Genomic DNA, 21,967 nt, shown 5'->3' with positions numbered 1-21,967 from the left:
TTTATAAATATTCTATTTCGTTAAAAAAATATAATTTTCACTATTAAAACTGTGAATTGTACTTTAATTTAAAGTACAAAAATCGATTAGTCGATTACCTATCTATATGAAATTATCCATGTCGAGTTGTCACATGTGTCACATGGCCAGTAAGCAGCTGCAAATTGTATACATTTAATTTAAAAAAAAAAATTTTTTTTTAAAGAGATACAGAAATTTTTGCTGACAACAATAATAGTTTAAAGTGTATTTAATGAAATGTAAATAATTGAAAATGGTGAATGAAGAAATGTCAAATAACGTTTTGGAAATAATGAATAATTCTAATATAATAGAAGAATCTGAAAGTATAATTAATGAAACTAAATCGACTGAACAGAATTTAAGTAAACGACAATTAAAAAGATTAAAGAAAACTGAAAAATGGATTCAGAGAAAATCTGAAAAGAGGTAAGAAATTATATATTTACATTTGTGAATTTTTAAATAATATAGTGACGAAATTTTTAACTTTGTAAATTAATTATTCTTTTCTTTTAGGCTAAAGGAAAGAACAAAACTCAAGGAAAAACGTGCATTTGCTCGTGCAAATAATATTAATCTTGGACCATCAAGAAAAGTTTTAAAAAGATGTACAATGGCAAATAGTACTTGTCAAATAAATGTTTCCATAGATTTATCATTTGATGATTTAATGATTGACAAAGATGTTGCAAAAATGATTAAACAAATTTTAAGATGTTATACTTTAAATAGAAGAGCTTCAGCACCATTACAATTTTCACTGACAAATTTTACTGGGAAATCGCAACAAGAAATGAAAAAACACAATGGTTATGAACATTGGGATGTAAGTTTATAAAGAAAAAAAAATTTACAATTAAATATTTTTACATTTTATAATTTATTAAATTTTAGGTTAAATTTCATGCAGAGCACTATTCGAATTTATTTGACAAGGAGAAAATTGTTTATCTTACAAGTGAATCAGACAATGTTGTTGAAAATTTGGACAATGATACTGCGTACATAATAGGCGGTCTAGTCGATCATAATGCTCAAAAAGTAAGAAATTAATGATTTTATAATTTCATATTGTAATTAACGAAATTAGAAACAGATTTTTTTTTTTATAGGGTCATTGTCATAAATTAGCAAAAAATAATGGTATAAAACACGGACGTCTACCTTTGGATAAATATTTAAATATGAAAACAAGAAAAGTTTTATCTATCGTTCATGGTAAGTTTAAATTTGATTTTTCATTATCACTATGTAAATATTTACAATTTTCAGTGTTTGAAATAATTTTGAGAATAAGTGAAGGTAAGAGTTGGGAAGAAACTTTACTTCAAGTTTTGCCAGAAAGAAAAAATGCTCAACCAATTTCACATTGTTCAAGTCCAATAATTGAAGAGGAAATAAAACAATTGTAGTATTGTTTATGCAATGAAAAAGGTAAATTAATAATTAGAATAAAATTTAAGGAAAAATTTTATATATTTTTAAAACTATATATTTATTTTCAATAAAATTCATGATTTGTTCGCATTTTTTCACAAGAATACATTATTTTGTTTTTATACATACGTGTATATATAATATATATAAAGCTGCCACTTAAAATGATACATTAGTGAAATTTTTTATATTAAAAAGAATTTTTTACTAAAAATATAGAATTTTCGTTTTGAATTGTTGACATGTTTCAATAATACTTTCATTGTATTGAAAAATAAATTAAAACGGTTTTTTTTTTTTTTTTTATTATAAAACTAATGTATCCTTTATTGGCGCTGTAAAAGGATATAGTTATACAGACAAATATTAGCATTGTTACACATGCAAATCAGACAGTTCATTAGCTGTTGATTTATTAAGTGTAATTTTATTATAGAAATATACACACTCCTTTTAACTCTTTAACAATACGGTACTTATTTTTTATAGGAGTGTATTTTGTATATATTTATACAAATAAATACTTTTTTTTTCTATCCATTTAACAATTCTCTTTATCGACGGGTGAATTATATTTCTGACAAATATTAAAAATAAAATACAAATTTACATTAATAATTTTTATTATCATATTCAAAAAGTAAAATATTAAAAATAAAAAATACCACCGATCTTAATCGTTAAATTTAAATAAAATTATTTTTTTTTTTCATAAAATAATTCTACTATCAGAAGCTTGAAAAACTCGTGTCAATAAATTCTAACAAATGCTGAATTATAATAAAGAAAAAATATAAAATTTTAGATTTATTATTCTATTTCGAATACAGTTTGTAATCAGAAAAAAATTTAATAAAATTCCTTTTTTTTTTTTGCTTTACCAATTTACGAGTTTTTACATTACTTCTATATTTAAAATCTTATACAAATATTAAATATCGTTGCAAGTATATTATAAATTATCAACAATTTTATATAGCTTTTTTTTTCTTAAAATATTTTTAAAAAATTCATTTTCTCGACAAAAATACATTAAAAATTATAAATATGATAATTTTATATATATGAAAACTTATTTGTTTTCACTGTAGTGCCTCTTTTGTTTTATTTACAGAAAAATAAATATTGATACTTAATAACGGAGTGGAACGTCTTAATTATTGAAAAGACAAAATTTATAATATTGGTGTATAAAATTCTAATTCTCATTTCTAAGGTATGCAGTTTTATATGCTTAATTGACAATTACTTTAATTACTATAGAAAATTTAAGTAACGTCTTCTGCCGTTTTTATTATTTTTTTTTTCGTTTAATTTAGAATTCCATATTTATGAAAAAATATCTATTTTTAAAATAATTGAATTTTTTCTTCAAAGATTTTTTTGTTTTTAATAACTCATAAATCACGGCAATAATATTTACGTTCTGTTTCAAAAAAATAAATTGCGTTTTATCCTCAAAAATTCGTGTATATATATATATATATACTTATATTTAATATTTAAAGCTAAATTATTTGTCCTTTGAAATATATATCGCATTATATGAGCAGACATTAAAATCAATCAGCTAATTAATACATATATTTGCATTTGTATAGAAATTGAATTTCTCTTTTTTTCTTCTCAAAAAAAAAAAAAACTGTTATGGCCTTTGAATAAAAATTTGCAACAAAAATCAATCATACATCTTTAAAATTTCCTATGTCACGACTGTCAATAATTTCAAATTCACTATCGCTATCTTCACTACTCTCGTTCAATAAAATTTTCGATTTTTGATCTAGTTTTACATCGTCTTCGGATGAAGAGCCTTTTTCAAAATGACCACTTTGGAATTTCATACCATCAACATCGGTTTCACCTGAACTAAGTTCCAATTCTGATAATTCTAATCCATCGGTACTTCCTTCTTCATGTGAAGGCATTTTAAATCCCACCAAATCATCATCATCATCATCGTCATCATCATTGAATGGATCTGAGAATATAATTTAATTAGAGAAAAATTAATTGAGCTATGGCAAAAAAAACTTACCATTTCGAATATTTGACGCTACACTAATTGGAGTTGGTAAATGATCTCCAGAATCGCTGGCAAGTTTTAAAACTTGTAAAATATCCTCTGTTACTGCAGGTAAAAATTCTTCTATCTCACTATCCCATTCTATTTTAAATTAATATAGAAAAATTAAATTTTGAAAATATTTCTTAAAAAAAAATTAAATATTTTATTACCTTTATTCGTTAATACTTTAGAAGGTATTTGCAATAAAAGAGAAGGACCAATTAATATACTCATGCATATCGTGTATGCAAGAAGTACACCATTAACAGTTCTTCCAATTAGCCATAGACCCAATGAAATAGTGCATATAGTTGTACAAAACTAATTTAAATAAACAATTTATCATCAAAAATTTTGAAATAAATATAATATAAATTTAAAAATAAAAATAGTAATTTACCAATCCAGGTTGATCCTTGCGTAATTGAGTAAAACTTTTCCAAATTGATTTAATTTTTATTAATATTTTCTCAATTTGTTCAGCTTTTATTTGTGATCTGAAAAATTAAATTTTATTATAAATTCACTGAAGTGAAAAAAAGTTTGTCAATTTAGACAATCAATTTTTTTTTTCACAGAACTTACGAATTTGAAATTTCTTTCTTCTCTTTTTGCAATTGATTTTCAATTGTACTATAACATAGTACAATTAAAACAGCACTGCTGGCTGCTGCAAAACCACGAATTTCTAGCACCACAATACCCCTAGAAAAAACAATTTATTAAAAAATAATTTTTAAAATATAGTTTTATTTTTGACATTTCGATTCTAACCTATAAATGTAGTTTTAACTTTAAATTTTTATTAATATTCTATAATCTTATAAAAAATTCGATAACTCCTGCAAAAGTACTATTGATAAAATATCAATATTATTATTATATTTTCTATTACATAATTTAATTTAATTTTAAAATGTGTCAATGTCACGTTAGTCATTGAAAAACATTTGCAACAATAGTTTGTTTGAATTAAAATCACGTGACATATCGTGGAAAATTTCTATATGATAAATATTATCAATAGAAAATGGGTATTAAAGCCCCCCAATTGATCGTATATTTCAACAATATATAGATATAGTATTACAGTATTTATATTTACACAAAATATTTTTGCTATGATTGATTTAAAAACATTTTGCCTATATACATATATATATATACATACTGTGAATGAATGAAGAGTCATTGATGTTGCAACAATTTGCAGTTTGTAATTATAATATTAATTAACATTGACAGTTTATTAACGATATACTTACCAAAATAAAATGTTAAATACAATCACTACTGAAATGCTATTGACCGAAAGAAAGTTGATAAACCATCTTGTATATTCAAGACAATGTCCTGTCGAAATCCTTTGTGTTGAAGTATCATTGCTATAATTTTGAATAGATTGTCGGCTATTTCGAATCCAGTTAAAGAAATGCTCCATGGTATATTCCAGGGTTTTAAAGTCGACCTAAACCTCCTTTTCTCTTGGCATGACTTATTCCGAAAATGCACGCCACTGATTATTTTTAGCACATTACAAACGCCAGAATCTCCATTAGAAAATCACGCAGTACTATAATAGGTGTGTGTAACACTTTTGAGAATTTTTTTTTTTTTGTTGATTTTTATAGGATAAAATGTTATTTAAATGGCCTTCCCTTTCAAATACCTCGACACTTTCTATTTATCACCCCCGCCAAAACCACTTTATTTTGATATTTTAAACCATTATGCACCATGTAAAAACGCAAATCAATAATGCACTTTTTAATAAAAGTGCCAAATTATATATTCACAATTTTGAAAGTTATTAAACTATTGGTTTTTTCATACTAACTTCTATTTTTCTATGTATATGTACATAAACCGTATATAGTTAGAATGTATAATAAAGATTTCTTTTTCCAATATTATTATCGTCCTCTATTCAATAGAACACGAACAGCACCACTGACGTATTAAAATAGTGCGATCGCACGACTCCTCGACACGTGACGTATTTACAAATAAACTTACTTCAATAGTAAACTGCGTATTATAATGTTTACTACGACTTTAAAAATGACAATGTTTACTGTTTCTTCTCCAATGACAGTAATATTTGAGATTAAGGAACCATGTGGTGACCCCACCACTTTTATACATTTTATTTTCTTTCCGCTCTGCTTATAAATCGCCTATGGCTATTGGATCCTTTGTCAAGAATAATTGCCCGAATCAATTTTGTTGAATTCGCCCTCTATACCCAATGTCCTTGAAGAATTTACACCCCCCACTGTTATCACTCAATATTTTCCCACCCTTTTTTTAAATATTCAAATTCAAACAAAAATATTTGAATTTAAAAAAAAATTAACAATAAAATTATCAAAAATTAACGGATAATTTTGTAAAAAATAAATAATTTAAATTAATATAATTTAATTTTTTAAGAATAAAGAGAAGAATTATTAAATAACTAAATTGGTTGATATAATTTTCTTTCTTTCACATTAAATTACAGTATATTTTTCACTTGTAAACAGATCATACATAATTATATTATAAATGTTAAAAAGCGACGACAATTTTTATAATTATTAAAATTTATAGTATGTTGAATAATTAAATCTAAATATTTTAACAATGCTGTATAAAAGTATAAATTGAAAAAAGTAATTGCGAGATTCACATTTATTAGGTCTTGGGGAAAATTATAATTACTTGCATGTTACAGATATACATTTTTTTTTTTAAAAAAGTTTCGATAAAAAATATATATCGAGTATTATTATAATTTCCATTAATTTTAGAATTTAAAAATTCTATCGATAACTTTTTTTTTATACTGTAAAGTTTAAAACAGTTTTTTTTTAGAAAAAAATGCGTAGACCTCAACAAGTGAAAACAGGCATTACATTTAATTTCAATTGCGGTAAAAATGAATAATTAATATTGTTCATGTGTTTCGATCGTAAAATCACTATTTTTTCTATAGCCTCCTTTTTTTTCGAAATATTTATGAAGATTAGCTGCACAATAATTCGTAGTACATAATATATCTTAAATATTAAAAATAAGAGTAAAATTATTTTTTTTTTTTATAAATTATACAAGTTGCCAAAGTTTGTCAATCATACGAATGTTCATTAATTTCTAATTGAATATTCACTCAATAAAACATGTGTTTTAATATAAAAAGTGAATTTGAAACTTTGAATATTCACGATTACTTTTTCAAAATAAGCTCGTCAATAACATATTTGCGTGAATAATTAATAATCGACTACGAAAACAATATATTTTTCGTATTAAAATTTTACAATAAACGTACTTATATAATTTTACTTGCTATTTAAGAAGATTTTTTTTTTTTTATAAAAGAGCAGCGTTTAGCAAATAAATTGGAAGAACGGATAAAATATATAAAAAATTTTCTATAAAATAATTTATAAGAATCAAAAAATTTTTAAAATTATTCTAAAAAGAAATATAAAAATTAATTACACGTTTTGTCATTTTTAAAAATTTTAGTAACACAAATATCCTGCATTAAAATTCAAATTACACGCCACTCTCGTATCACTGCCTTTTGAAAGTAAGATTTCGTAAAACTGTATTTTTAATATTATAAAACAAGTTTTACTCGAAAATGTTTGTTAGATTGTGTAAGTACTTTGTGCTTTGTATGCACCAATATATATATAAAGAATTTTTTTTTTTTTTTTCTTGTAAACATTTTAGAATATAAGTGTATAAATATATCTATGTTTTTTTTTCTATTTAAATACAAATGTTTTCAAATATTCTCTAGAGATAATTAAATCTTTTTTTTTTCATTTAATTATTAATGAAACGCTTCTTAAAAATTGAAAACGACTGTGACTTACAATTAGTTTTTCTATTTTGTAGATTCTTTTTTTTCTTTTTATAACAAGTAGATAAAAATTCTCGCAAGATTATGACTTTTTGGAAGATTTGTCTAATATAAATTTGGCATTAATTGAATAATAGAAGACAAGAGAATATTGATATAGTGCCTATAATAATATATGTTTATAAAAAAAAAGTTTTCCTATACGATTTTCTGAAAAATTAATTAAAAAAAAAATTACTATTATTACGTTGGCAAAAATCTAATTCGTTAAAGGCACTTTTTCTTTAATAAGTTTCATTCTATTTCACTCTAATTTACTATTAATATATAATATATCTCTATTTAAATAAAGATCTAAATATAACTAATATTTAGTATTGTTAACGCGATTTTTTAGCACTTTTATTTATAATACATATAAACTGTTCATTCGAGTCTAAAAAGCAAAAAAAAAAAAAAAAAATTATAACATGCAAAATGAAAACATTTTATAATCTAAAAATTATGGCAGTATTAATCGATAATTAATAAATATATACTAAAAATCTTTAGATGCCCCTAAATTCGCATGATTGCACGACGAATCACTTATCTAAAAAAAATGCATTATGTATCGTAAATTACTTTAGAAAAAAAAAACTAAAATCCTGTTTACGAAAATCTCTCGTTCTTTTCTGAAAATTTGCACATGACATCAAATTAACAATTTAGTATTGTCATTCAAGCCTCAATTTGTCAATGTGAAATTTAGTGAAACCATAATTTGGCACACTTATAAATGGCAACAATAAACGACAAATTGAAAGACATTACATCATTGTGCATTATCCTTTGGAATGATTCAGTCTCATATAACGCACTTGCGTTGCACTTTCCAATCATTGTCCTTTATATATATTTATATGTATACAATATATATATTTCAGCAACATTCCATCTGTCAAATTATTATTTAAAACGATAAATAAATTATAAAAATAATATACCTTTTTATCTTCAGCGTTTAGAAGTCAAATACTGAATCAATGGCTTTTAAAATCATTTCATTTCTTCGAAACATGAAAATCAATTGAAAGAAAAAAAAAAAAAAAAAATGTCGATTCTATTTTTTGTAAGCATCTTAAGATTTTCCGGCATAGGTGGGATTTTTGAATGTTGAGGTAGCTTGCTTGTAAATTGGATTTTCTCCCTAAAAAATTTTATTTGGAAATTAATAATTGAAATAAAATAAATATTTTATTAAATATAAATAATTACCGTATCCCATTTAGCCATCATTCTTTCTTTTTCAAATTTAGCAAATTCTCGTCTATCGTGAATAGTTGTCAATAATTTCCATATAAATAAAATTGTAAGACCCATCATTACAATTCCTGCAATAACTGCCATAACAATGCCAAGTAAATAAATTTTTGGTGGGCATTCTTTTTGTTTTTGTGCTTCAATTACAAGTTTTGTATCATTATAATAATACATAAAAAGATAATTGCAATCGTCTTCGCCTTTATATTTGCAAACAATTTCATCTTCCATTACTAAAGTTTTATCAATTGCATCAACATATTCTATTGGAATTTCTGTACAATTAGCTGGACATTCTTTTATTGTGACATTGCCAATATTTTCCAATTGACACATAACGCATGGCGTTAATTCCTCACAACGATCCTTACATGTTGCACATTTTTGACAATATGAACCTGAATATCTTACACCATTTTCAATAAGACATTCACATTGTCCACAAACACAATTTCCCTTAAAAAAAAAAAATAAATTCAATTAATATTTCATAATAAACAAAAATAATACTCTACTTACTTTTCCTGAACATTCTAAATTTGTTCCTGGTTGTATACATGTGTCATTTGATGATTTACATTCACAGGCTTTGCCAATCCATCCAGATTTACATTTACAAAATCCATCGCAGCCACATTCTCCATTACCGGAACAATATTTATTATCACGACGATCACAGGAGAAATTATCACATTCACAATAATCGCCCCATATTTTCTACAGATATTTTATTTTTAGAATTTTCATTTTTTATATTTCTTTTTGAATAAAAAACAAAACTTACCAAATTTTCACCACTAGGTGGATAACATTCACAAACACCACATGTGCATTCTCCTCTACCGGAACAATCCACCAATGATGAATTATCACGTCGGCAATTTTGGAAATTTTTATAATGATCATTTGCAGTATTATTGCATTCACATTTTTTACCAAAACTTCCTGGATTACAATCACAAACACCGCACTTGTATGTTCCATTATTATTACATTTAGATGAATTTTCTTTATAAGAATCATCCTCTGGTCGTTCACAATCACATTCACAAATCATTTCTAAATTAATTCTTAATGCCTCATTAATGCCCACCTTGAAAAGAAAAATATTCAATTACATAAAGATTAAAAAAAATTTATTTTAATTTCTATTTTTAAATACTTTACCGGATAAATTGTAAATGTTTGATTCCATTCAGATCGATTATTTGGACAATGTGTAACTGTAATATCAGCGATAAATTCAACTTTATCGCCTTTCTTTAATTTATCACATTTTGTTGTTTCAATTGGTTGTATATTTTTATTACCATTTAAACATTGTGATAAATATTTAATTTTCACTGCATCACTGCTAATTGTATCTCTTATTTCCACTGTGCTTCGTATTTGATTATATTGATTTTTAATTAATTCAACAATATTACTTGAATCATTGGACAATTCACCAGCCGATGATCCTTCAATGTGTGAACAAAGTCTTGAATAAATACTCATTTCACCTTGAGTAATTGCCCATATAATATTTATTGCATTTTGTTTGACCTTTTGATTTATTTGTGAGATACTGGGATAATCTTGTAATGACGAATGTGTATAAAGACCAGAGGAATCTAAATGACACATACCATCATTTGGCTTAACAATACCACCAAGTTTACCATCACCGGCATAATGAAAACTCGCGTCCGTTGAAAATACCAATAAACGACGTGCTTTATCACGCCATCCAATCTCATCTTTACAAACAATTGCTTGCATAATTGCATCAAATCCACCTTCCGGGGCATCTAAATTACCAGAAACTGAAGCATTTCTCACCAAATCCTGTGTAAATAAAATTTTTTTTTTCAGTACAACTAAAAGTAAGTAACTAAGTACTACAAAAATAGACAATTAAAATTATGAATAAATAGACTTACTGCGAAAAGACTAGTGTCCTGTGAAAGTCTCATAATGTGTTTATAACCATATGGAGCAGCACATGCTTTACATGGTTGCAAAAGCCTAAAAAAATATTTATTTAATTTTAATTTTAAATACATGAAATAATAAAAAAATAACTAAAATACTTACATTTGTGGTACAACACTAACGTAAGGCATTACAACTTTATCAACAAAACTTCCAAAACCAAGTCGAAATTTACTAGTAAGACTACTCATTTCTTTAACAAGCAATTCACCCAAATCAGACAATTTTTTCTTATCATCTTCCATTGATTTACTCAAATCCATAAGATAATAAAGATCAACTGGATAATCTTCAGCTTGAGAAAATGAAAATCTAATTCTTTGTGCTTGATCTAAAACAAAATTTTGATAAAAATCAATAAAAAGTACTAAAAAAAATACTAAAAAGTACAATAAAAAATTGATTGCGAAAAAAAATCACTTACTTATTCTCACTTTCACGTTAACTTCCTGTGGAGCAATTTGCACTGCCTCTTGTTTTCCATCATTGGCATTAAAACGTGTCGATTGTAATCCACTTGATTCCGATTGCATTTCCGAGCTTAAATTTCGATTTTGTACAATACTAAATACATTCGATGGATAAAAAACATATTTTTCTTCACAAAATTTCGATGCATCTGTACCGGGTGCATAAAAACAACGACGTTCTGTTAAGTCCTGAGAAAATAAAAAACATATTAAAAACAAAATTTAATAAATTACAATTAATAATTAATTAATAAATAAATTACTTACAGGTTGCATGCACCAAGCACAAAGTTCCGTTTGAATGCATTCATGACATGTTTGTCTACTGATGCAATTATTTGTTCCTAATTGTGAATTAGCTTGTACACAAGAACTCAGGAAAATTGCAACAAATATAAATCTCCAAAAATTAGACGTCATTTCTAAAATATAATAATATATTTACAAATTTAATCTCTTTTTAATAAACTTTTTTTTAGTCACAACAGTTTCGAGGTAAATGAACGATTGAAAAACCAGATCTCCCACGCTTAACTTCAGTTCCTCATATATATTCACAGGAAGTATTAAATACAACTTTGAAAAAAAACGATAGCTTTATTTTTAGAAATTTTCTTAAAGATTAAAACAAATTCCAAAAAAAAAGATTATCGATTATACACCCCTTGTTTACATTTACTATTTGTTTAATTTGGCATTTATATCAATCAATAGCATGGAAATACAAAATTTAATAAATAATTAATAGTACATACTTTTTTTTTTTCTTAAAATAGAAACACTATGAACTATCAATCGTCAACTTTATTCGACTTCAGTTATTTCTTTCATTTCATAAAGATCATTATTAAAACTTAATTTTAGATTATAAAAAAAAAAAGAATTAAGAATCTTAAAATGAAATGAGCCGTAAACTGACACTAAAACTAATGCCAAACCTCACCCTTTACACAAACACATGCATACCATATGTTTGTATATAAGTCATAAAATAAAAAAAAAATTCTTGATGGTAAACACGCACAAAAATGTTACATTTCGGATATTCCACTCAACTTCAAACCCCCTGTTATGAAAATACCTTTATGTAGGAATTGCGCAGTCGCAATAATTGCACCAATCAAAAGAAATTCATGTAAACAGGACAAAATGTCATAAAAAAACTGTCATGGCGGAAAGAATGTCAAAGTAGTTAAAAAAAGTCGAATTTCATTGAAAAAAAGCAGTAAAAAAAAATCATCAAAATGTAAATTTTGACATTGGAAAGGAACAACGAAGTTGAAAGAACGTGTTTAGGTGAAAATTTTGACAGGTGGAGAAGAAGAATATCGTGATCTTTGTAAAGCATCGTCAACCCGTAAAACAACCTCTCTTCTGAGTTTCAATAAAAAAATTTGCCAAATATATTTTTTTTTTGATTTCCTGAAAAAATAACATATCACGGTAAGAAATAAAAAAAACAATGGCAGATAATAAAAAGGTAGGCGAAACTCCTAGTGGAGAGGTTGTTAACGGATTTCGAAGCTGCAGGGATCTCAGCGATATCGTGCCACTTTATTCAGCGCGAGGCCTTTATTTAAAACCAATCGCAAAAATTAACGTATCCGTTAATCTACCGCAGCTGAAAACCCCAGGTAAACTCCTCTTGAAATTGTTTTTTTTTTTAATTACAAACCTACTTTAACCTTTTTTCCACTTGTAAAAAAAAAATAAAATAGATATTTCATGTTTGTGTTTTGCAAAATTTGAGAATTTAATGTAAATTAAAGTAAATTAAATGAGAAAAAAAGGAACGTGGATCACGGGGGATAAAATGAGTTATTTCGGATGGAAAAATGTCATCATTGAAGATTAGTTCTTGTGTTGAATAAAACAGGGTGGAGTAGGATCTTGTAAATTAATAATTGATTTAGTAGTAGCAGCAGGTTTCACAGCGAATTGCTACGATATAAACAGGAAAAACAATATCAACATGGGAGGTTATGGAGAAGATACGAATGTTGATACGACCGGACGAATTTGCCACTCTCAAAGTCTCCAAGAGTACATTGGAATTTGTCAGATTGGAAGGCGATCTGAGGGACAGATGCAGATTGCAGAGGGTCCTTGCCAGATTGGAATCGCAACGTTTAAATCTTGCCGGATTCAGCAACATACTCAAAGTACGTGCCGCCGAGGCCAAGGATAATTTTCCAACGAGACATTCATGGGATTCTTATTTTCGTGATGCCAAACATATGAATGAATTAAAATCTGGTGAAAGACCAGATACTATTCATGTTGAGGGTCTTCCTGTTAAATGGTTCACAGAAGATGGTGATGTTCCTAATGAATCGATGGTGGCTAAAATTTTTAAAAAATGGGGAACACTACGACGTATTGATGTGCCAGCTGCTGATCCATATCGATCGAAAATGCGATTGGGATCGAATATTCAAAAATTCAATTTTGGTGAGGGTGTATTTTTTGACGCTTATATTCAATATGTCGAATATATGGATTTTATGAAGGCAATGGATGCCTTAAGGGGAATGAAATTAATGAAAAAAGATGGACAAAATTATCTAACTGCTGCGTTAAAGGTGAAAAAAATGAAAAAAAAATTTTTATTCACGAAAAAAGAATATTTTGATTTTAATTCTAATTTTATTTTTTCAGGTTGATTTTGATAAAACCAAACACATGAGCGATAGTTCAGTATCACAGAGAGATTTTGAAAGAAAACGATTAATAGCTCAAGAAAATTTAGCAGCCGAGAAGCAACGTCGAAAGGAAGAGGCAGAATCTCGAAAACGAGAAGAACAAAAGTATAACAAATAACAAATAAAAATAAAAAATAACAAAAGTATAAATTTACTATTGTATTTTTTATGAATTTTTAATTTTACAGAATGAAAGACGAAATTGAAACAGCCGATAAAGAATTTCGTCGCAAGAAGAGAGAAGATAAACGAAAACGAAAAGTTTTAACTGTATTTCGAAAGCAGGAGGAGGATAAAGTTTCAATGAAAATTGCTAGGGAAGAACGTAAATTAATCAAGGCACAAAGGCAACTCGAAAGTATACGATTACTTGACGAACTATTCGATAGAATAAAAGTAAGAATTTTTTACACTCGTGTATTTTTTTTTAACAGAATCTTAAATTTTTTTTAAATTTTAGATAAAAATTGAAAAAAAGGAGATCGACGTAAAATCAAAGGACAAGGATGGAGGCAAAGACAGCGATTCGGACGATTCGAAGAAGAAGGACAAAAAGGCGAAGAAGAAGAAAAATAAAAAAGAGAAAAAGAAAAAGGTGCGTTTTAATTAATTTCCTTTTGTAATTAATTAATTTTACAAAAAATTTTTTGTTTTAATTGCAGAAGAAAAAGAAAAGTTCTGGTGATTCATCAGATTCGGATGATGAGACGAAGAAGAAAAAAATGAAAAGCATGTTAAATAGAAACGTTCCCCATGAAATTTCAGCAGGTAGACTATAAAAAAAATTAAAAATATTTCTTTTAACATTTGAAATTAAAAAAATTTATTTTCAGGTCCACATATGGATCCAGGATTATCAATGACACCAATGTATCCACGTTTTCCACAACCTTGGTATTACGATCCAGCACTTCCAATGATGTATCCACCAATGGGACGTGGAAGAGGTCGTTTTAGTCGGAATAGAGGTCGCGGTAATCCACAACGAATACTCATGAATAATCGCTCAATACGTGGCTTCAATCCACATTTATATAACGATCAATATTACAAATATTTCGCCAATCTTGTGGGACAAGATTATCGATTATTTGACAATGAATATGATCGTCGTTCAAGATCAAGATCAAGATCACGCAGTCGCCGACGATCAATTTCACGTTCTAGATCTAGATCAAGATCGAGATCGAGATCGAGTAGACGAAAGAGAAGACGAAGCGATAGTCGCGAAAGAAGTAGATCGAGAAGTCGAAGTAAAAGTAGAAGTAGAAGTCGTTCAAGAAGAAGGAATAGATCAAGATCGAGAACAAGAACAAGATCAAAGTCCAAAGACAGATCGAAATCAAGATCAAGAAGTAGATCAAAATCGAGATCAAGGGGAAGATCAAAATCAAGATCGCGAAGATCTAAACGAAGTGCTCATTCACGTTCTGAATCGCGATCACGACGTGGCTCATTGTCGAAACGTAAACGTAGAAGATCCGAGTCTCAAGTTAGGGTAACGAGGGCAAAATCACGTTCAGTATCTGAAAGACGATCAAGAAGTAGTACTTGGTCACTTCCAAAATCGCCAAGGCAAAGAAGTTGTTCCTGGTCAAAAGAAGCGGATAATGCTGACGCCGATAGGAAAAAAAAGGAAAGAAACGAAAAGAAAGGTGACAATGAACGAAAAATTAATAAAGATACAAGTAATAATGAAAATAATAAAAGTGGAGATAATCGAAAGGAAAGCGACAAAAAACAAGACAGTAAAAAAGAAACTAATAATAAGCCTGATGAAACTAGACTGGAAAATGCAGCTTCCTGAATTGGAATTTGATTCAATAAAATGACCAAATGATCATTGTGATTCATTTTTTTTTGTTCTATCTTTAAGATTCATTCTTGTAAAAATTCATTCATATTTCAAATATTCTTTTTTTAATTTTTCTATTTGTCTTCCTTGTTTATTCAACTTTTTTTTTTATAATACGTGTTTTTTTTATCGTGATTTCAAAACTGACATTGTAATTGTTAAGTTCGTTTAGGAATTTAGTCGCTTGACATCAACGAATTAAACTTTAGAAAAATGAATTTTAATTTAAAAAAAAACAATTATTTTGAAAAGAAATAAGTGAGAATGTGCAAAATAAATTTTTATGTAATTAGAAACAATTTTGAAAAAATTGTAAGTAATATAAAAAAAAAACTAATATGTTACTTAACATAAAGGAAAATATAGTTCATGAATTATAAATTGCTTCTTTATTTACTGCCTTTAATTTAATTGATGTTTACTTTTTATAACTTGATAAAAATTAGCATTTTTGAAGTACGCCAAATTTATAAGTCATATTATGATTATAAACTTTTCCCGGTCGAAGAATATAATGTGAAAATGAATTTTTATTAACAGCATCTGGATAATTTTGAGGAGTTAAAGCAAAACCACAGTGCCTTTTGTATAATGCACCGTTTTTGCATCTTATTTCATAATTTAGTTTCTTTTCTAATTTTCCTTTCTGATTTTTGCTTTCCGAAATATTTTCCAAAATTGGTGAATTTAATTTTCTCTCATTTGAAAAATGATTTCCAGTGTCAAAATGTAAAACAGGTTGATTAGAATAAACTTCTAGAAATCTTCCCGAATTTGGATGTAAAATTCTTTTTTAAAAGAAAAATTAAAATATAGTTTTGTGAAATTTTCAAAATTTAAAGGAATTAAATATAAATACCTAGCGTGAAATCTATAACTTCTAATACTAGGACGTGAGATACAAAAATTATTATTATATCCACCTCCAGGAATGGTGTATAATCTTTTTTTGTTTAATTCAATAGGACGTCGTAAATCATAAACAGTTAAATCAACAGGTAAACTTTTTTCTAATTGTAAATTATTTTCAATATTCATAAATGTCCATTTATCAGCATTAATTGTAACAATATGCTTGTTTATCTCTTTTAATCCAGTAGCCTGAGATAATAAATATAAATTTTCAAATTTTTTATACTAATTAAATATTGAAATTAATAAAAATTTAATACACACTAAAAAAGACGTACATGGCCAGCAAGATTAAAAAAACAATAATTTGTAATATTTGCATAAGTTGGTATTGTACTTGTTGCTTGAATATTTATGTGAAGTTCATTTTCATTAGTCCAAGAATATTTAACTTGAATTAACATATGACCGAAATATCCTTCATTTTTTAATTGACTAAGAAATGACATTATCTGTTAATGTTTATGGATTATTATTTTTTTTTTTTAGTAAAATAAATGTAATTTTAAAAAACAAATTGTTTATTTGTCCTTTAAAAAATTAGGATAAATTTTTTTGATCATATACTTTTAAATAATAATTATGCTCTTACTACTTGATTTCCTAAAACGTGAGATTCCCAATTTATATTATCAAATCCATCATTTGTATTAGAATAAATTCTATTGACAATTTTGTCTACTATTCTGCCAATATATCTATTTTCTAAATAGCCTATTAGTTTGTGAGAAAATAGAATTTATTGAGCCAAGTTCATTAAAACATTTATTATAATTGCATTCAATTGACCTTAATTAGAAAATTTTAACGAACCTTCGAGAGAATCATAACCTAAAACAACATCGCCTAATATATTATTATTATTTGGTATTCTAATTGATTGAATTCCTGCTCCCCATGAAATTAATTGAACTGATGCATTGTTTTTATTTGTCAAAGTATATCTAATGAAAATTTATAGTATAAATTAATAAATGTTATGTTCGCGTGTGGTTCGCGTATATTTATTTAAATATTTAAAGGTTATGTATATAATATTATTGCCTTGTAATATAAAACAATAATGAAAAAAAAACAATAACAATAGGTTATAAATTATTTGACTAACCTTTGTACAATTTTAGGTGAATTTCCTAATTTATAAAGCTTTGTAGGTAAAAATCCAAAACCTTCAACTTGAATTCGAATGTCAGAAGCCATTGACAAATTTTTTACAATTTACTGTTTAAATACTTGTTAATTTAAAGTTGCACGTCATTTATATTTTTAAAATAGTGTCATATGCATTTTCTGAAAAAATTTTTAATTGATATTTACGTAAATTAGTTGGATTGAAACTTATGTTATCAAAATAAAAACAAAACTTAACGATGTTTTGAAACTGTCAAAAACCGGAAGTTATGAAAAATGTGTTTTGATCACGTGACCAATAGTCAATTCTGATTGGCTTTGACAAAATAATTACGCACCTTGTGCACTAGGCTTAAGTGTTTTCATTTACATGTAAACTGTCACTTTTGTGTAAATTATTTTTGAAATTAAAATAGTTTTTTTTTATAATTGTGATATAAAATATTTAATTTTCGTTTATAAATAATAAATTCGAAAGATAAATGTAAAATAATATTTATAGAAAAGAAAATGATCATTTGATTTGATGTGACATGTGAATTTCTCGTTCGTGTTCTCGTCACTGTGTCTCGCACGTGGTTTTTGATGTTTTAAATATATAATTTCTTTTTTGCATAGTTTTATTACAATTTATAATGTTTATTGAAGAGAATCAAGAGGAAAATGAAGAAGTATTACCAATTGAAGATGATAAAGTTAAAAAGAAACGAGGTTTAATTTACTTGTCATCAATTCCAAAATTCATGAATGTCACCAAAGTTCGTGAAATATTTTCCGAATATGGAGAAATAGGACGAGTTTATTTACAATTAGCTGATCATGGTTTGTTTATAATTTACTTTTTTAATTAAAAATTATCTAGTACAATGATTTAATTAAGAAATAAAAAATTTTGATTATTATCAATATTGAACATAACCTCAAAATTTTTTACTGTAATTGCAATAATCCAATTTTTTTTCAGAACTAGGAGATAAATCAGGGAAAAAGCGTAAAAGAAAAAAACCAACAATGCATTTTACAGAAGGCTGGGTTGAATTTGAAAGTAAAAGAGTAGCAAAACATGTTGCAACAACTTTAAACAATACAATGATTTCAACAAAAAGAAAGAGTAAATTCTGCGATATAATGTGGAATATAAAATATTTATCAGGGTGAATATTAGATTTTTTAATTTCGTTAAATTTTATAACTGTTAAAATGTTTAAAAGTCTAAAATATTCAATTATATAATAATTAATTTAATATTAAAGGTTCAAGTGGATTCATTTAAGTGAAAGATTGGCCTACGAAAGAGCAGTTCGTAAACAGAAAAAACTCGCTGAAATTGCTCAGGCAAAACGTGAATCAAATTTCTTCTCTTATAATGTCGATAGAAGTGAAAAATTGAAAAAGAAGAAAATAAAGGGAGATGAATCAACAAGCTTTACATTAAATGAAATCACTCAAAGAGATACAGATATGGAAATTAGGAAAAAGAAGAAAAAAATTGACGACGACAGATCAGGAGTCCTTAAGAAATTATTTAGTTAATATTATTGTTTTTAAAGTGAAAATGCTAGAAATTATTATCCAAATATACGGTAAATATATAACAATTTTATATTATTAAGATTTCAAATAAACATGGACAATTTTGTGAAATTTAATTAGAATTTCTTTTTAAATTTTATATTCAATAAAAAAAAAAAAAAACAAAAGAAATCGCTAACGGAGAAAAGGAAAAAAATCTTTGCAAAAAAAAACGTCAAAATTCTTGTTTTTAGTTTGAAAAATTTAAATAGCTTCTCCCACCATTTGGAAAAACTAAAGCTCAGTACATACGGCTGCATACGGAATTGTAAAATGACAGTGACATAATTTGTGCATTGTGCAATTGTACACTCGAAAAGTCATTATTATTTGGTATTTGTTGGTGTGTGCTTGTGCGTTGCTCTTGAGATAGAATCTCTTTGTTTTTTTTTGTCTCTTATCCAAGTAAATGACAAAATCTGAAAAAATGGATATCAAAAAATTAAAAGAATTCATGGAATTAGTAGGAAAATTGAAGGTAAGAAAAAAACATAACCTTAATATTTGTTTAAACAATATTTTTCTTTTATACAATATGTTATTTTTATTATTTCATGTGTTTTTCATATAGTGTTGCTTAATTTTATGTAAAAATGATGAAATTTCTAACATAAATTACATTTTTTTTTCATCTAGTGTTGCTTAATAATTTCGAAATTTCTATTTAAAATTAAATTTAATTAAATTATCTTATTTTTGTAACCATTTCGAAACATTATTGATTTAATACAATGGCTAATCATTGATTTCAAAATAAATTTTAATTATTTAACATGAAGAGTTATAAAACTCATAATATACGGGTATTTAAATTAATTAATTAATACAAAAACCTTGAAAAAATATAAATAAATTTTTATTTTTTATTTCTCTAATTAAATAATATAGTGGATAAATTTAATTTTTAATTGGAGTTAAATTTTCTGAAACTTGAGTTATTTAAAGAAATAAACTTGAAATGACTTTTTGATTTGACTTCCTTGTTTACATATTTGTATTGTACAATGACATTATAAATATAGTACGCAATAGAATACGCGGAAGTCAATTATAATTGTATTGTCGCTGTTAATCAGAATTAAATATTTTAAATATGACAAATTTATGAAATAAAATTAAGAATTACTTTTGCTTTCAAAGAAGCTTTTAGTTTTTTTTAGAAGCTTTTTTTTAGTCATTTTTTACTTAAGAATTAAAAAAAAATGTTTTAAAAATAGAATTGTCATTTTGACTGTAGTATTTTTATCTTCTAGCATGAAAAAAGAGCAGGATGGGTATTGAAAAATGTGACTGATGTTGAAACAATAGCCGGACACATGTACCGAATGGCGATGCTATCATTTTTAATCGATTCCAAAGAAAATTTGGACAAGACCAAGTAATAGCAAATTTTATTATTATCAATTGTTATATTTATTATCTTTTTATTAATTTTGTATATATTTATTTTTAATATTTTATTTTAATATTTTATTTTAATATCTTATTTTAATATTTATATTTATATATATGCATTTTTTTTCTAATAATATTATTGTCATAGTTATTTAAATTAAGAGAAAGTATTCTAAAATTTATTAAAAAAACTTGTTTCTTTATTGTTAAACAAAAGAATTTATTACATAAAAAAAATTCTTTGATTAAAAAAAAGGATATCAGATAAAGTGATTAAAAAAATAAAAAATATGATAAAAAATTAATTTCATATACAAAAACATTTTTTTTTTTTTTCTTTAAGAATCATGCAAATGACACTTGTCCATGATCTCGCGGAATGTATTGTTGGTGATATTACGCCACATGATAATATTGCTCCCGAAGTTAAGCACGAACAAGAAGATAAAGCTATGGAGCAAATATGCAAACTTCTTGGCAATAAGGGACCAGAAATGCTAGAAATCTTTAGAGTATGTATTTTTCAAAAAATATTGTAGCTTTTTTTTATTATTTGAAAAAATGAAATTTATTTATTTTTCAATATTTAAATGTGTTTTTTCATTTTTTTAATTTTTTTAGGAATATGAAAAACAAGAATCTCCTGAAGCACAATACGTGAAGGATCTAGACAGGCTAGACCTTCTTATGCAGGCATTCGAGTATGAAAAGAGGGACAAAAATCCAGGACACCTACAGGAATTTTTCACTTCAATTAATGGAAAGATAAGACATCCATTTTTAAATGAGGTAGCAAAAGAAATTAATCAAGAACGAGAAGAATTAATTCGGGACTCTGATGTTAGAAAATGATAAAATTTTAATTATTGCAAACGTATTATTACTTAAAAAAAAAAGAAAATAACACTAGGTAACAATTTTATTTATTATCTATAGAGTTTAATTAAAATTTTCAAACTCAAAACATTTAGCACAAAAAAAGATGGTCAGTTTTTTCTTTAAAGGAAAAAAAAAGCAAATTAATATTTAAAAAAAACATCGTGCTGTTTTTATCAGTATTAAATAGAAATGATTTATGATGTGAATGGGGGTAAATTAAAAACTCAAAATCGCATTTATTTCTCTTTTAAAGAGATTGAAAATCATTAATGACAACGGAAATTGACTTTTTTTCCAAACTATATATGAATTGAAAATGACACTATTCAGTGTTAGAAAATAATTCTTGAAAAAAACTTTCTGTTTTGAAATTTTTAATTTGTTTAAATG

At 25.9% G+C, this 21,967-nt stretch overlaps 7 protein-coding genes across 14 annotated transcripts; 4 read left to right on the top strand and 3 right to left on the bottom strand.

Annotated features, from left to right (window-relative positions):
- The first annotated feature begins 131 nt into the window (after nucleotides 1-131).
- On the top strand, nucleotides 132-3,159 carry LOC127291289 (tRNA methyltransferase 10 homolog A). Its single transcript, XM_051320357.1, has 6 exons — nucleotides 132-450; nucleotides 541-850; nucleotides 919-1,065; nucleotides 1,137-1,242; nucleotides 1,297-1,458; nucleotides 2,576-3,159. Exons 1-5 carry the CDS (start codon nucleotides 275-277, stop codon nucleotides 1,434-1,436), a joined length of 879 nt encoding a protein of 292 aa, XP_051176314.1. The 5' UTR covers nucleotides 132-274; the 3' UTR covers nucleotides 1,437-1,458; nucleotides 2,576-3,159.
- LOC127291283 (uncharacterized) lies at nucleotides 1,655-4,973 on the bottom strand. The gene is made up of 6 exons (XM_051320344.1): nucleotides 4,795-4,973; nucleotides 4,115-4,234; nucleotides 3,930-4,026; nucleotides 3,700-3,850; nucleotides 3,500-3,628; nucleotides 1,655-3,442 (listed from the first exon to the last, which is right to left on the bottom strand). The coding sequence occupies exons 1-6, from the start codon at nucleotides 4,968-4,970 to the stop codon at nucleotides 3,144-3,146; spliced, it is 972 nt and encodes a 323-aa protein (XP_051176301.1). The 5' UTR covers nucleotides 4,971-4,973; the 3' UTR covers nucleotides 1,655-3,143.
- Nucleotides 4,884-17,960, bottom strand: LOC127291260 (integrin beta-PS-like). Of its 2 annotated transcripts, none has more exons than XM_051320290.1 (10): nucleotides 17,709-17,960; nucleotides 11,399-11,553; nucleotides 11,086-11,320; nucleotides 10,764-10,992; nucleotides 10,610-10,694; nucleotides 9,855-10,514; nucleotides 9,472-9,780; nucleotides 9,207-9,404; nucleotides 8,643-9,143; nucleotides 4,884-8,574 (listed from the first exon to the last, which is right to left on the bottom strand). In XM_051320290.1, the coding sequence occupies exons 2-10, from the start codon at nucleotides 11,549-11,551 to the stop codon at nucleotides 8,506-8,508; spliced, it is 2,439 nt and encodes an 812-aa protein (XP_051176247.1). In that variant the 5' UTR covers nucleotides 11,552-11,553; nucleotides 17,709-17,960; the 3' UTR covers nucleotides 4,884-8,505. The 2 variants fall into 2 exon arrangements, with proteins under 2 accessions (XP_051176247.1, XP_051176237.1); XM_051320280.1 differs by lacking the exon at nucleotides 17,709-17,960 and adding an exon at nucleotides 11,887-12,108.
- On the top strand, nucleotides 12,278-16,069 carry LOC127291265 (A-kinase anchor protein 17A-like). Of its 4 annotated transcripts, none has more exons than XM_051320304.1 (7): nucleotides 12,278-12,765; nucleotides 13,088-13,713; nucleotides 13,790-13,938; nucleotides 14,022-14,229; nucleotides 14,294-14,428; nucleotides 14,496-14,601; nucleotides 14,667-16,069. In XM_051320304.1, the coding sequence occupies exons 1-7, from the start codon at nucleotides 12,594-12,596 to the stop codon at nucleotides 15,638-15,640; spliced, it is 2,370 nt and encodes a 789-aa protein (XP_051176261.1). In that variant the 5' UTR covers nucleotides 12,278-12,593; the 3' UTR covers nucleotides 15,641-16,069. The 4 variants fall into 4 exon arrangements, with proteins under 4 accessions (XP_051176261.1, XP_051176287.1, XP_051176270.1 ...); XM_051320330.1 differs by having other exon boundaries at nucleotides 12,617-12,765; nucleotides 13,048-13,713; XM_051320313.1 differs by having other exon boundaries at nucleotides 12,628-12,765; nucleotides 13,008-13,713.
- On the bottom strand, nucleotides 16,069-16,973 carry LOC127291330 (galactose mutarotase-like). Its single transcript, XM_051320403.1, has 3 exons — nucleotides 16,865-16,973; nucleotides 16,548-16,789; nucleotides 16,069-16,476 (listed from the first exon to the last, which is right to left on the bottom strand). The coding sequence occupies exons 2-3, from the start codon at nucleotides 16,724-16,726 to the stop codon at nucleotides 16,131-16,133; spliced, it is 525 nt and encodes a 174-aa protein (XP_051176360.1). The 5' UTR covers nucleotides 16,727-16,789; nucleotides 16,865-16,973; the 3' UTR covers nucleotides 16,069-16,130.
- Nucleotides 17,961-18,090: 130 nt separating the features above from the next.
- On the top strand, nucleotides 18,091-19,781 carry LOC127291310 (activator of basal transcription 1-like). Of its 4 annotated transcripts, none has more exons than XR_007844583.1 (4): nucleotides 18,091-18,553; nucleotides 18,696-18,885; nucleotides 18,985-19,314; nucleotides 19,498-19,781. XR_007844583.1 is itself a non-coding variant. In XM_051320377.1 (3 exons), exons 1-3 carry the CDS (start codon nucleotides 18,367-18,369, stop codon nucleotides 19,262-19,264), a joined length of 657 nt encoding a protein of 218 aa, XP_051176334.1. In that variant the 5' UTR covers nucleotides 18,091-18,366; the 3' UTR covers nucleotides 19,265-19,380. The 4 variants fall into 4 exon arrangements, 1 of the variants encoding a protein (XP_051176334.1); XR_007844584.1 differs by having other exon boundaries at nucleotides 19,433-19,781; XR_007844587.1 differs by having other exon boundaries at nucleotides 19,385-19,781.
- On the top strand, nucleotides 19,632-21,635 carry LOC127291324 (5'-deoxynucleotidase HDDC2). Its single transcript, XM_051320394.1, has 4 exons — nucleotides 19,632-19,781; nucleotides 20,557-20,681; nucleotides 21,042-21,210; nucleotides 21,320-21,635. The coding sequence occupies exons 1-4, from the start codon at nucleotides 19,713-19,715 to the stop codon at nucleotides 21,548-21,550; spliced, it is 594 nt and encodes a 197-aa protein (XP_051176351.1). The 5' UTR covers nucleotides 19,632-19,712; the 3' UTR covers nucleotides 21,551-21,635.
- The last annotated feature ends 332 nt before the right edge of the window (nucleotides 21,636-21,967 follow it).

This window comes from Leptopilina boulardi, unplaced genomic scaffold, assembly GCF_019393585.1.
Source record: "Leptopilina boulardi isolate dan_hultmark-lab unplaced genomic scaffold, ZJU_Lbou_2.1 LbouV2_1, whole genome shotgun sequence".
In the NCBI taxonomy this organism is placed as follows: domain Eukaryota; kingdom Metazoa; phylum Arthropoda; class Insecta; order Hymenoptera; family Figitidae; genus Leptopilina; species Leptopilina boulardi.
The sequence above is the reverse complement of the archived record's forward strand: the minus strand, read 5'-3'. Positions and strand labels throughout refer to the sequence as shown.

Excerpts from the sequence above, each read along its gene's own strand:
- LOC127291260 (XM_051320290.1), bottom strand. The coding sequence starts at position 11,551 with ATGACGTCTAATTTTTGGAGATTTATATTTGTTGCAATTTTCCTGAGT. Across the intron at positions 10,993-11,085 it reads TAACGTGAAAGTGAGAATAA|ATCAAGCACAAAGAATTAGA; the intron begins GTAAGTGATTTT and ends ATTTTGTTTTAG. Across the intron at positions 10,515-10,609 it reads AGGACACTAGTCTTTTCGCA|GATTTGGTGAGAAATGCTTC; the intron begins GTAAGTCTATTT and ends TTATTTACACAG.
- LOC127291283 (XM_051320344.1), bottom strand. The coding sequence starts at position 4,970 with ATGGAGCATTTCTTTAACTGGATTCGAAATAGCCGACAATCTATTCAA. Across the intron at positions 4,027-4,114 it reads AAGAAAGAAATTTCAAATTC|ATCACAAATAAAAGCTGAAC; the intron begins GTAAGTTCTGTG and ends TTAATTTTTCAG. Across the intron at positions 3,629-3,699 it reads TAAAGTATTAACGAATAAAG|AATGGGATAGTGAGATAGAA; the intron begins GTAATAAAATAT and ends AATTTAAAATAG.
- LOC127291310 (XM_051320377.1), top strand. The coding sequence starts at position 18,367 with ATGTTTATTGAAGAGAATCAAGAGGAAAATGAAGAAGTATTACCAATT. Across the intron at positions 18,554-18,695 it reads TTTACAATTAGCTGATCATG|AACTAGGAGATAAATCAGGG; the intron begins GTTTGTTTATAA and ends ATTTTTTTTCAG. Across the intron at positions 18,886-18,984 it reads AATATAAAATATTTATCAGG|GTTCAAGTGGATTCATTTAA; the intron begins GTGAATATTAGA and ends TTAATATTAAAG.
- LOC127291324 (XM_051320394.1), top strand. The coding sequence starts at position 19,713 with ATGACAAAATCTGAAAAAATGGATATCAAAAAATTAAAAGAATTCATG. Across the intron at positions 19,782-20,556 it reads AATTAGTAGGAAAATTGAAG|CATGAAAAAAGAGCAGGATG; the intron begins GTAAGAAAAAAA and ends TTTATCTTCTAG. Across the intron at positions 20,682-21,041 it reads GAAAATTTGGACAAGACCAA|AATCATGCAAATGACACTTG; the intron begins GTAATAGCAAAT and ends TTTTTCTTTAAG.
- LOC127291289 (XM_051320357.1), top strand. The coding sequence starts at position 275 with ATGGTGAATGAAGAAATGTCAAATAACGTTTTGGAAATAATGAATAAT. Across the intron at positions 1,066-1,136 it reads TCGATCATAATGCTCAAAAA|GGTCATTGTCATAAATTAGC; the intron begins GTAAGAAATTAA and ends TTTTTTTTATAG. Across the intron at positions 1,243-1,296 it reads AGTTTTATCTATCGTTCATG|TGTTTGAAATAATTTTGAGA; the intron begins GTAAGTTTAAAT and ends TACAATTTTCAG.
- LOC127291330 (XM_051320403.1), bottom strand. The coding sequence starts at position 16,726 with ATGAATATTGAAAATAATTTACAATTAGAAAAAAGTTTACCTGTTGAT. Across the intron at positions 16,477-16,547 it reads AGTTATAGATTTCACGCTAG|AATTTTACATCCAAATTCGG; the intron begins GTATTTATATTT and ends CTTTTAAAAAAG.
- LOC127291265 (XM_051320304.1), top strand. The coding sequence starts at position 12,594 with ATGGCAGATAATAAAAAGGTAGGCGAAACTCCTAGTGGAGAGGTTGTT. Across the intron at positions 13,714-13,789 it reads ATCTAACTGCTGCGTTAAAG|GTTGATTTTGATAAAACCAA; the intron begins GTGAAAAAAATG and ends TTATTTTTTCAG. Across the intron at positions 14,429-14,495 it reads AAAAAGAGAAAAAGAAAAAG|AAGAAAAAGAAAAGTTCTGG; the intron begins GTGCGTTTTAAT and ends TTTTAATTGCAG.